The 12741-nt window shown below is 41.1% G+C and overlaps 1 protein-coding gene and 1 long non-coding RNA gene across 7 annotated transcripts in view; both read right to left on the bottom strand.

Moving 5' to 3' along the window:
- LOC132870601 (uncharacterized) overlaps positions 1–12741 on the bottom strand; it is a 315561-nt gene that overhangs the window by 141239 nt on the left and 161581 nt on the right. The window contains exon 2 of one of the 2 annotated variants that reach the window (XR_009651145.1): positions 5524–5866. The exons of the other annotated variant lie outside the window; for it this stretch is intronic. This is a non-coding gene — a long non-coding RNA (uncharacterized LOC132870601). Of the gene's footprint in view, positions 1–5523; positions 5867–12741 lie in introns of those variants that run through there. 2 annotated transcript variants of the gene reach the window in all.
- Positions 8872–12741, bottom strand: part of LOC132870597 (NACHT, LRR and PYD domains-containing protein 12-like) — a 136739-nt gene continuing 132869 nt past the window's right edge. For all 5 annotated transcript variants that reach the window (XM_060904295.1, XM_060904297.1, XM_060904298.1 and 2 more), the window contains 2 exons: positions 9305–9478; positions 8872–9107 (listed from right to left, as the gene is read on the bottom strand). In XM_060904295.1, coding sequence (XP_060760278.1) covers positions 9095–9107; positions 9305–9478 — 187 coding nt within the window. In that variant the 3' untranslated portion in view covers positions 8872–9094. The remainder of the gene's footprint in view (positions 9108–9304; positions 9479–12741) is intronic.

Here is a 12741-nt window from a genome sequence, read left to right as displayed (position 1 = left end):
AGTCTAATAAAGCAACAAAAGCTATCTACATTGCCATCGCTGAATATTCCAGTTTTTAAAGGAGATCCAATGGAATACCGTCTCTTCACGAGAGCTTTCGAGCATCGCATAGAAAGCAAGACTGAAAACAGCAAAGATCGGCTTTACTATTTGGAACAGCACACAAGTGGTCAGCCTAATGACTTAGTGTGCAGCTGTTTTTATATGGACCCTGAACAGGGCTACCCTGAAGCCAAGAAATTATTATAGGAGCGCTTTGGTGACAAATATAAGATCTCAATGGCATACCTGGACAAGGCTTTAAATTGGCCTACTATCAAGTCAGATGACGCTAAGGCACTTGAAGCATACGATCTGTTTCTGACCAATTGTAACAATGCAATGTCGGATCTAGAGTACTTGGATGAGATGGAGAATGCCGCGAACATGTGCACAGTCATCTCCAAGCTCCCATACAGGCTGAGGGAGAAATTCAGGAGTGTCGCCATTGACATTCAGAAGATAGATCGGCGAACAAAGTTCCAAGACGTGGTGTCATTTGTTACCAAACAGGCTGAAATGGCAGCACACCCTGTGTTTGGTGAAATCTCAGGTCAAACAAAGCGCCAACCTGAAAAATCAGCTGGCAAGAAAACTATCACAACGCTAGCTACTGAAGCTAAAGAGCAGAAAGTAGTGAAAGATGTTGCTGGTGCTGAGAACAAGAAAGCTAAAGAGAAGAAACCAAACATGAACATGGCTTTTGTGAAACTGTGCATCTTCTGTCAGGGAGATCATACCATGGAACAGTGCAAGAAACTTCAAAAAAAAGCTACACAAAGAAAAATTGGAATTCCTTAAGAGTTAAGGACTCTGCTTCACCTGTCTTATAGGAGGACACATGAGCAGTACCTGTGAAGAAAAGAAGAGCTGTGAGATGTGTTCAGCTAAACACCCTACACTGTTACACATAAAGCAGAAACCTAGAGACATACCAAAAGAAGGCACTTCAAGGGAGGAACCAAAAGAGGAGTCTTTACAGGAAGAACAAACTGTGGTCAGTGGATTCGTGGATGCAGGGGGCCGGGGGTGCAGGAACAGTCCTCGCCATCGTTCCGGTGAGAGTGAAGGCAAAGAAAGGCAACAAGGTGCTGACTTGTTATGCGTTCCTGGATCCAGGGAGCAACGCCTCCTTTTGCACTAACAAGCTAGCCAACGACCTTAACCTGCAAGGAAAAAATGTGAACATCCTACTTACCACTATGGGAGACCAAAAGACCGTCTCGTGCAAAGTGCTGCCAGACCTAGAAGTCAGCAGTCTGGAGGGGGATGACTTTGTCAAGCTCACTGGTGTGTTTACGCAAAAGGCCATACCTGCTAGTCAGGAGAATATTCCAACCCAAGAGGACATGGATAGGTGGCCACACTTACGAGGTGTACGAATTCCATCGATCAAGGCGGATATCTATCTTCTGATTGGGACTGATGTCACAAAAGCTTTAGAGCCAGAAGAGATAATCCGCAGCGTGAAAGATGAGCCGTATGTAGTACATACAGTCTTGGGATGGTCAGTGAACGGGCCGCTGCGTGAGAACATCAGAAGCTGGTCAAAGGACGGATACCCACAGATCCAAATGAATTGGATATCGGTGGCTCGACTTGAAGAATTGTGGACCCAGCAATTCAAGTATGATTTTCCCAAGAATGCTCAAGGAGAGCAGTTTGAGATGTCGAAGGAAGATCAACTGTTTATGGACAGAGTCACCACATCCACAAAACTGGTCAACGGTCACTACTCTATCAGGTTGCCATTGAAGAACAAAGATGTGAAAATGCCTAACAATAGAGCAATGACGGAGCAACGAGCGCTCAACATGAAAAAGAAGCTTCAGAGAAACCAGATGTTCCGAGAGGAATACGTCAGCTTCATGAACCAGGTCATAAGCAAGGGATATGCTGTCAAAGTCCCAGATGAAGAGCTTAACAGGAGTGATGGAAAGGTGTGGTTTATTCCGCATCACGCCGTCTACCACCCCAAGAAGCACAAACTTCGAGTGGTATTTGACTGCGGCGCTTCATATCAGGGAACCACACTCAATGAGCAACAACTGCAAGGGCCTGACATGACAAGCAGTCTGGTTGGTGTCTTAACACGATTTCGTCAGGAGCCAATCGCAGTCATGGCAGATGTGGAGTCCATGTTCCACCAGGTCAAGGTCCCACCTGAAGACACTGACCTCCTCAGGTTTTTATGGTGGCCTGACGGGAACATCTCAAAGGAGCTGCAGGAGTACAGAATGGAGGTACACTTGTTCGGAGCCACCTCCTCACCCAGCTGCATGAGCTATGCGCTGAGAAGGTGTGCCGAGGACAACAGGAGTACTTTTGATGCAGCAGCTGTGGAGACAGTGTTGAACAATTTTTACGTTGACGATTGTCTAAAATTGGTTAACTCAAAACAGGAAGCAATCAAGCTACTCCATGACTTGATGGCCATCTGTCAAACAGGAGGCTTTAGACTGACAAAATGGACGACCAACAGTCGAAACGTGGTGTTAACCATTCCGCTTGAGGACCGAGCAACAGAAGTCAAAGATCTTGATCTCGACCAGGACTCACTCGCCATCAAGAGAGCCTTGGGAGTGCAATGGTGCATCCAGTCAGATCAGTTCAAGTTTCAGGTGAACATCGAGCAGAAGCCTCTCACCAGGAGAGGAATCCTGTCTACAATGAGCTCAGTCTATGATCCGCTAGGAAGGTTGTCACCAGTCATACTACCTGCTAGAAACATCCTGCAAGAATTGTGTAGACTAAGAACAGCCTGGGATGACACTGTGCCAGAACACCTCGCAGAACAATGGACCAAGTGGACCAAAGAACTCCAACAGCTCACTGACTTTGGAGTAACTCGATACTTTAAGCCACCTGAATTTGGCAAAACTTCGTCAACGAATCAGCCCCTAGAGGATCATGGCTGATGGGAAGAATCGTGAAGACTGTGGAGGACGAACATGGAGTCGTCCGCAAGGTTCGAGTCAAAACGAACGAACTTGAGCAGCCGATCACCAAACTCTGCCTGCTTCAAGAAGCAGAATGAAAAGGACTGTTAAGTACATTCAATGTTGTAATTGTTTCTAGGATAGAAAGCAATTAGGGGCCGGGTATATAGTGGCCAAAGTAGAATTCATATAGATGTGAATTACAATTTATGTTAAAAATTATAAATAATTTCATTTGAATTTGTAATTTCATATAAGTAGTTTATTTCATGCTTAAAATGATGAATAATATGTGGCAAGGTAAGAAGAATTAGAATTCATATGCGTAGGTTATCTGTTATGCATAGACTAAAAATGTGTACTGTCGCTTTAAGAGCTTGCCAACTCGGCTACCATAGGAACGGTCTCGCACTTCTCATGGCAAATCTTGAGGAGCTGTGGAAGCTAACAGTTTTCTTATCTGGCTGTCTGCATCTCCGGCAGACATTACAGTAGAACCTTTTTATTTCATTAGTAGCTAGTTTAGGGCAATTCCGTGTAAATGTCAACCTCATCATGCAAAAATAAAGCAACATGTAATACATCAAAACCACTCCCAGAGATATCACCTAGGCCTGTATTTTACAGATGTGAATAAGCTGAACCAATTTGTAACCAACCTAATATGTCACTGTCAGTCTTTCTTTCTTATAATGTAAAACCCAAGCTAAAATCAACTTTGATCATGTACAATTCTATATTATTGCCACAAGCCACAGAAATGTATGCTAAAATCCACAAAACAGCAAAACAATAGCCATCCTAAATATTATTTAAGAACTTTGATAGTTTTAGCTGATATTTAGAGAGTTTTTCAAAGGGTTATGGTGGTTAAATTGCTGATTTTCTAAACATATGCCATGTCTATTTCAGACGCGTCACATCCATAACGGAATTTCGTCACATCCATAATGCTGACTTTTCCTTCCGAAACTCTGCATGAAATACAAAATATTAAAAATTTTTTTTTTTTTTAATATTCACCTTGGACCCCTCTATCAAATGGATATCTCCATTTCGACATTAGGTTTACAATTTCACAGAGTTTGATAAAAATGTACAGTCACCCAAGAAAAGTGATACTTTTCCTGTCACATCCATAACGCATCTTTTATTGCCATTTTCTGGCATGCCCTAGATGTACTATGGGAATTGTTCTTGTTCTATCACTTCTCCAGTATGGTACAGCCTTAAAATATGCAACACCTGTTTAAATACTGGGAGACAATAAAACATGCACTGGGCCATTTGTTGCCATTTTGAGTTCAAGTGTCACGTCCATAACGCTGGAATTGCTCTTTAGTTAGTTCATGTGTGTTTTGTAACTGTTAAAATGAGGATTAAAGTTCAACTTTCATTTCAAGACGTTTCAAGTGGATTTATTACAAGGCTCATGGACATTGAGAGTGGAAACAATGACTTTGGGTCAGAGACTTCATCAGTGTAAGCCATAGCACTTTTCTCAAGGTCTCATTAAGAACAAGCCTCTACAGTTTAGTTTTGGCTTTTTCACTCAGATGAACATCTCATAAATCAGACAGTCCAGCTTCCCAGTGCATTTTCATAGAATAGTAAATTGATTGCTCAAATCAGGGACGTCTCGGAGGCCATGCTCAGTCTTAAGGTGTTTATACACACACAAAAACAAAACCACACACCCAGGTATCACTTACAAACAACCCTAACAGTATCCTAACCTGTGCCCTCTCACCCATGTTCAATAATCCTTTTACTGTGAAATCCAGTAGCCTGAATTCCCTCAGATTATTCTTCATCATTCCCCTCTGTGTCTCAGACCTTCTACAACTCAAAACTACATGATCCACTGACTCCTCTTCCTGATGTCCCTCACACAAGCCTGGCTGATGTTTCCTTACCAGTTTCATCCATCCTTCCATTATCCGTAACCACTCAGGGTACAGGGTTGCAAGCAAGCTGGATCCCATCCCAGCTGACTATGGGTGAGAGGCAGGGTTCACCCTGGACAAGTCACCAGATCATCACAGGGCTGACACACAACCATTCACACTCACACCTACGATCAATTTAGAGCCACCAAATATCCTAACCTGCATGTCTTTGGACTGTGGGGGAAACCGGAGCACCCGGAGGAAACCCACACAGACACGGGGAGAACATGCAAACTCCACACAGAAAGACTGCCATTGGCCACTGGGCTCGAACCCAGAACCTTCTTGCTGTGAGGCGGCAGTGCTAACCACTACACCACCGTGCTGCTGAGTATTTATAATATTCGATGATTATTTATTGATTCATATTATTGTATGTGGGATTGTTTGTGTCTTGCTGACATTCCCTGTAATTCAGTCTTTACTGCTAAAAGGAATAAATAAGCTCATTGATAAAATTAATTCATAGAGAACCAAAACTGTGACACAAGTCTCTGTGTGTCACTTGTGAGGAAATCGATGAATTGTTTTGATAAATTTGGGGACTTTTTGTTTGTGAATGTGTCGATATAATAAAAAGAAAGTCACACATTGGCTTGAAGATATGAAGTTTATTTTCTCGTGTTAAAAAAAAACTTGCATTTTTCATACAAAGTACATCGCAAATCTGAGTGACAAATTTCCCAATATTTAACTTTGATGACGTCACTCCCAGTGTTTACCCACTGACTTGATGCATCTTAATATACAGCCTCACTTTCTGGTTTGGGAGCTGCAAGGCCTACGACAAGAAGCTGCTAAATAGGATTGTGAAGACAGCCAGGAGGGTCATTGATGCCCCTCTCCCTTAACTGATTGAGATCTACCAAAAGCGCTGCACCTGCAGGGCTATCTCCATCATTAAGGACCCTTCACACTGCATCTTCTCCATCCTTCCATCTGGGAAGAGGTACAGAAACATCAGCTGCAGAACCAGCAGGATGCTAAACAGGTGATACAACTTCATTAGGACTGAAACTGCACTGAAACACAAATTGTTGTGAACTTGGCTGCTGAGAGGTGTGTGAACATTTCATTTTTCAGTTCCATATTAGAGATTGATTGTGCTTAAATGGTTGTTTTAGATCTATTTTAGTACAACCCCGATTCCAAAAAAGTTGGGACAAAGTACAAATTGTAAATAAAAACGGAATGCAATAATTTACAAATCTCAAAAACTGATATTGTATTCACAATAGAACATAGACAACATGTCAAATGTTGAAAGTGAGACATTTTGAAATTTCATGCCAAATATTGGCTCATTTGAAATTTCATCACAGCAACACATCTCAAAAAAGTTGGGACAGGGGCAATAAGAGGCTGGAAAAGTTAAAGGTACAAAAAAGGAACAGCTGGAGGATGAAATTGCAACTCATTAGGTCAATTGGCAATAGGTCATTAACATGACTGGGTATAAAAAGAGCATCTTGGAGTGGCAGCGGCTCTCAGAAGTAAAGATGGGAAGAGGATCACCAATCCCCCTAATTCTGCACTGACAAATAGTGGAGCAATATCAGAAAGGAGTTCGACAGTGTAAAATTGCAAAGAGTTTGAGCATATCATCATCTATAGTGCATAATATCATCAAAAGATTCAGAGAATCTGGAAGAATCTCTGTGCGTAAGGGTCAAGGCCGGAAAACCATACTGGGTGCCCGTGATCTTCGGGCCCTTAGATGGCACTTCATCACATACAGGCATGCTTCTGTATTGGAAATCACAAAATGGGCTCAGGAATATTTCCAGAGAACATTATCTGTGAACACAATTCACCGTGCCATCCGCCATTGCCAGCTAAAACTCTATAGTTCAAAGAAGAAGCCGTATCTACACATGATCCAGAAGTGCAGACGTCTTCTCTGGGCCAAGGCTCATTTAAAATGGACTGTGGCAAAGTGGAAAACTGTTCTGTTGTCAGACGAATCAAAATTTGAAGTTCTTTATGGAAATCAGGGACACCGTGTCATTCGGACTAAAGAGGAGAAGAACGACCCAAGTTGTTATCAGCGCTCAGTTCAGAAGCCTGCATCTCTGATGGTATGGGGTTGCATTAGTGCGTGTGGCATGGGCAGCTTACACATCTGGAAAGACACCATCAATGCTGAAAGGTATATCCAGGTTCTAGAGCAACATATGCTCCCATCCAGACGACGTCTCTTTCAGGGAAGACCTTGCATTTTCCAACATGACAATGCCAAACCACATACTGCATCAATTACAGCACCATGGCTGCGTAGAAGAAGGGTCCAGGTACTGAACTGGCCAGCCTGCAGTCCAGATCTTTCACCCATAGAAAACATTTGGCGCATCACAAAATGGAAGATACAACAAAAAAGAACTAAGAGAGTTGAGCAACTAGAATCCTACATTAGACAAGAATGGGTTAACATTCCTATCCCTAAACTTGAGCAACTTGTCTCCTCAGTCCCCAGACGTTTACAGACTGTTGTAAAGAGAAAAGGGGATGTCTCACAGTGATAAACATGGCCTTGTCCCAACTTTTTTGAGATGTGGTGTTGTCATGAAATTTAAAATCGCCTAATTTTTCTCTTTAAATGATACATTTCCTCAGTTTAAACATTTGATATGTCATCTATGTTCTATTCTGAATAAAATATGAAATTTTGAAACTTCCACATCATTGCATTCCGTTTTTATTTACAATTTGTACTTTGTCCCAACTTTTTTGGAATCGGGGTTGTAGATCAGTTATAAATTATCAGTTTTTAATGTGTGTAATTTAACTTTTTAATTGCACTGAACCATGCTGATGAGAAACAGTCTTTTATTTCTGTGTGTATGTAAATACTCATGGAAATGAAAGTGAATCTGAATCTATACTGAAGTAAAAGAGATGGCACTGATCCCATATTGGGTTCGATCATCTGATCCCAGCAAAACAAACAAGCAAACAAAAACAAAATCAGGATCAGACAGAGTGAATAAAGAACAGATTTGGTCTGATCCTGTAATAAAAAGATCTAAACTACATTAAAACACCAACCACCAACCAAAGGACAAAGTGATAAATGTGCCTTGTAGTGAGTCTCCTCGGGGCCTCAGATTAACTCCCCAAATGCTGATCCTGTCAGGTGAGAATCCCACCAATGTCCTGAAACTGTTCCTGTCCATTTCAGCTCCCTCTTCCACTGACTGGGTTCAGCTCGAGTCCCTGTGCTTTTCCACCTGCTCTTTCAGGGTTTTTAAGGGACTGAGGTCCAGGCAGTTTCATGCAGATCACAAGTTGTTCCACATTCAGTGTAGAATTGTGTGCAGTCTGATTCACTGTGCACCATGAACACACACTGACCACGTCTCCGAGTCTCTTTCATTTGTTAGAACTAAATGACTGATGGGTTTATGAATGTGTTGTCTATTCCCCAACATGGAAATGCAGGAACACCAGAGTCTTCATCACACACACACATGCTCATCACACACTGAAAATAAAAGAAAAACATCTGGATTAATCCCCACACACTGGACTGTGGTACTTCATGACCAACAGCATGGAATCATCTCTGTTCCAAGAGAAACATTATTATCTCCCGTTTATAATTTAATTCAACATGTATTCAGTCTTATATAATATTTGTATTCTAACATTGAGCTCCAACAAACGAGAACTTCCACAAGATCTAACAGGAAAGTGAGCAGACGTTTCCCATCCCATCACTGCTCTTATCCAATCACAGGCTTTGGAGCTTTTTAAACAGTAACTCACACTGCGGTGGGTTTGATCTCTTGTTCTACATGTAGATTTAAGTGCAGACTTTAAGAAGAAGCCGAGGTGAAGTTTACAGGAACGACAGAAGACACGGTGTGGAGGTGGAGAGCAGGAAGGAGTGTCACAGTGAGTCAAGTGGCTCCTTAAATCACATATTTGTGGCCGTGTGGCATTAAAGATGATGATTTTACTGAGTTTTGAGGAGAGTTGAGAAGAAAGTGTGCTGCTGATCAGAAACAGGGAAAAGCCGAGATCATCTTATTCAGACAAAAGCAGCAGGATGAAGTCAGAGACAGCAGGGTGTCACAAGGAGACGAGGTGTTCATTTACAATCACTCATGCACTCAGACGGGACATTTTGGAGACTCTGACTCCCTGTCTTCTGTTTTCAGATGAATTTTAAATCAACACACTTTAATGAACACAAAACAGCATTAGAGTTAATTGTTAAAAGGGGAAAAAACATCCGATTAAATAGAACACAGTGAAAATTTCTAAAAAACTGGTTTCATTTCATGGCCTGGTCATGTGATATTTACTGAAATATCACATGAAATTATTTCTATTTTTCCTTCAACAACATTTATCTAAAAAAAAGTAATTACTCACATCAGTCTCTGTAGTTTGTAATGTTTATCATTCTTAAGAGCAGAGAGCAGCTTCACTCCTGAGTCTCCGATTTCATTTCTGGACAGATTCAGTTCTCTCAGGTGTGAGGGGTTTGATCTCATAGCTGAACTCATAGCAGCACAGCCTTCATCTGAGACACCACAACCACGCAACCTGCAGAGACACAATGACACACACTTCACTGCACGGGCGACAACGAGGGAGGCTCAGCCTCCTCTAAAAATGACGAACATCGTGTAGGATGAATTGCGCTAGGCTTATGTTATAGCCGACCTTATAACATTGCTATTTCAGATCCAGAATCATAGAAATATATGTGCTCAACCCAACTACAGTGCGAAATCATTCCGTTATAACTTTCCCCAGTTAGCCTAATCATTAAGCAGCCCAGCCTCAGTGGACTTCAATGGCATTTGGGAGCTATGCGCTTGTCAATCTCAAAATGCAAGATGGTTATTGGACAAATACTGTGAAAATGCCTGCCCATGGACTCCCAGCCTCACAGTGGGAGGGACATGGCAAAGCTTTCCGCGAGGAGACTGGTGATTGGTGAAAGCAGTCGGATATTTTCTTTGATTGACAGCTCGTTTCAAATATAGACAGGCAGCGGTGAATTTCAGTTCAGTCCCATGCGGATTCGCAAGTGCTGTGGTGTATTGTAAGAGATCAGCTTACATTTCGATTTCATTCATTACATACAGTTTCTACCAGCTTTTTTAGTTTGTATATATTTTCATTGTAAATAAAGTGTAAATATAGTGTTGTCAAGTTTGCTATCTTAGTTCCAGAAATTTCGTTTATTTGAGTGACTGAACTTGAACTTGAGGGGGCTAGTCAGCTAGCAAGAAAGCTGCGCACGGATGCCAAGCATTGTTGATTTAATTTTGGTGAAGCCATTTGCCAGTCTTCCTTTCAAGGAAAAAATTAAAGAGCAGGGCAGACCAACGCCTCAAATTGACTTGGTGAAAAAGGTAGGGAATAATACTCGTTCCTTTCAGCTCTCCTGGTACAAGAAAGTGAATTGGCTAACAGCAAGTGACCCACATCAACAACAGTAAATAGGCTACTTTAGTAATATGTCATGGATGGACCAAAAATCTCATCTCATCTCATTATCTCTAGCCGCTTTATCCTGTTCTACAGGGTCGCAGGCAAGCTGGAGCCTATCCCAGCTGACTACGGGTGAAAGACGGGGTACACCCTGGACAAGTTGCCAGGTCATCACAGGGCTTGGACCAAAAATATAGAATCTATTTAAAATGTTTATGCTGAGTATATTATATTGGAATATATATTTTTCTGGATATGAATTAAACACCGCTACAATTTGGAAAACATTTTTAAACAAAAACACAGCCGAGAACATTTTACACTACAGACCTGGATTAAAAGTGAAGGGTTATCAAAATTGTCAATAAAACATTTCTCAGTCAAAATAAGTAAAATATAGGGAAAGTGTCATTGAATGAAATGTGTGGCACCCAGCTCTATGTTTGGTCTCCAAGGTCAGTGCTTGTGCCTATTCCAGAACACTCTGCTGTTACTGCTGAGGTTCCTGACAAAGAGCTGCTTTCAATAATGATAAATTTTTAAAAAAACATGCCACAATTTTAAAATATAAAATGTTAAAATATACTCCCCCCAACACCACCATCATGTATATTGGACAGTAGGCTAATGGGCCAAAAGAACCTGTTATTTCACAGTTTGTGACCCTGCCAACAATCAGCCAGATCAGAGGCAAGAGTATGGGCAAAACTGATGTGTTTTTTCTTTTTTCTTTTAAAATCTGGAAATATCGTAACCGACCAGCCTCCCCTGTTTGAAAGACTACCAGCCGCCACTGCTTCACTGACTAAGTTTATGAGCATCAAGATTTGCTTTGTGTGTCTTTAAATAAGGGTTTTGTGTGTGTGTGTGTGTGTTCGTTCCCATGGATTGGTCCTTTTTATGAAGATGATTTTAATGAGATCTGTATAATAAAACAGAGCATAGTGGTCATGCCCTGTGATCTCCTCTCATACACACATCTATTGATCCTGTTCTCTACTTTAGCTCTGTGTTACTGTATGAATGGAACTGAGTCAGTGGGTTTACTCACACACACCATCACAAAATGTGGAATAATAGGAGACCATTTTAGTGAAAGCACTAAAACATACCCAAAATTAATCAAGAATAGTTCCACAATTATCAGGTCAATATCTAATCTTGATCTCTATGGATACAACATAGAGACCAAGATTGTACATACGACCTCAGAATAGATTTCCAGGGTCAGAAACATTGTGACTGTTATTCTGATTTAATAAGCTACGATAAAGCAAGGGAGATTTTTTTTTCTTATCCTTGCCAAAAGTATATTCTCAATTCGACAGTGGATAAACACCATGATAGCAATGATCGCAGGCACAAAGATGCCAATTTCTTCATTCAGCAACTCCTTGACTACAACTGGATAAAAACCCACAGAAACACCACAAAGTCCATCAATACTACAAAGGTTTTAGTAAATCCAGAACCAGGCGGACTCTCCATTTACCAACTTGGATTCCCAAAGTGGGTCAAATGGATTTTTTTCTACTTAGTGAAAGGAAATCTGACTAAAATTCAACTCATGATTCGACTATTCTCCAAAATCAATGTAAAAAATTTCTAAAAATACAAGGCATTTTATAAATTGTGTTTAATAAATTTATCTGCAAACTGAAAACAACAAATAAAACAAAAACAGTAATGTGCAATATGTAAAAATCTGTATTTCTTGTGCAATGTCTGCATTAATAAAACAATTCTGAAGTGAAAGTCCATTCAAATGGTCAAACCCAGAACAGCAGCATGAAAAACCCTGCAGAGAAAAGAAGGTTGCTGGGGTTTGCACTGAGTGAGTGCTGTGGTTTGACGGTGCTGACAGTAACAGTGCTTTCAAAAAAATCACTAATTTCCACATCACTTCTCCTACAAATCTCTTCCAGGGCTTCCAATGTCTGAACTTTTTTTTCTGGAGATTCTTCGACATTTGGATTTGGAAAAATATTTGAAAAAACTAAAAACGAAGGTAAACAATACCATGTAGGTCGTCGTGCGTAAAACGCACAAAATCTGGAAAGTTCTGGGAATCTCTCGCCCTTACTCATGAACATGGCTCCTCAGTGAACAAATCGTGTGTGTGTTTGAGATACAGTTGGAAACCTTGTTAGGCCGTGAGCTGGGGTCGATTATTGTTCAGTTTCGTGGCACCCAACTGGGGACTACAATCTTAAGCATTGTAAATTAAGATTAGCTTTTTCTAAGGTGAAAAATCAATGTTCCCACTTTCAAAGGTGTGTATAGCTATGTAAAAAACACAAGCGAACTCGGTGCATATCTCTCCTCATCCTTACACTCCTAGCTGTGGAAGAATGTCTGACTCTGTT

The sequence above is a fragment of the Neoarius graeffei genome, chromosome 22 (assembly GCF_027579695.1).
Source record: "Neoarius graeffei isolate fNeoGra1 chromosome 22, fNeoGra1.pri, whole genome shotgun sequence".
NCBI classification, from domain to species: Eukaryota; Metazoa; Chordata; class Actinopteri; order Siluriformes; family Ariidae; genus Neoarius; species Neoarius graeffei.
Note: the sequence above shows the minus strand (reverse complement) of the source record. Positions and strands in the feature narration are given on the sequence as shown.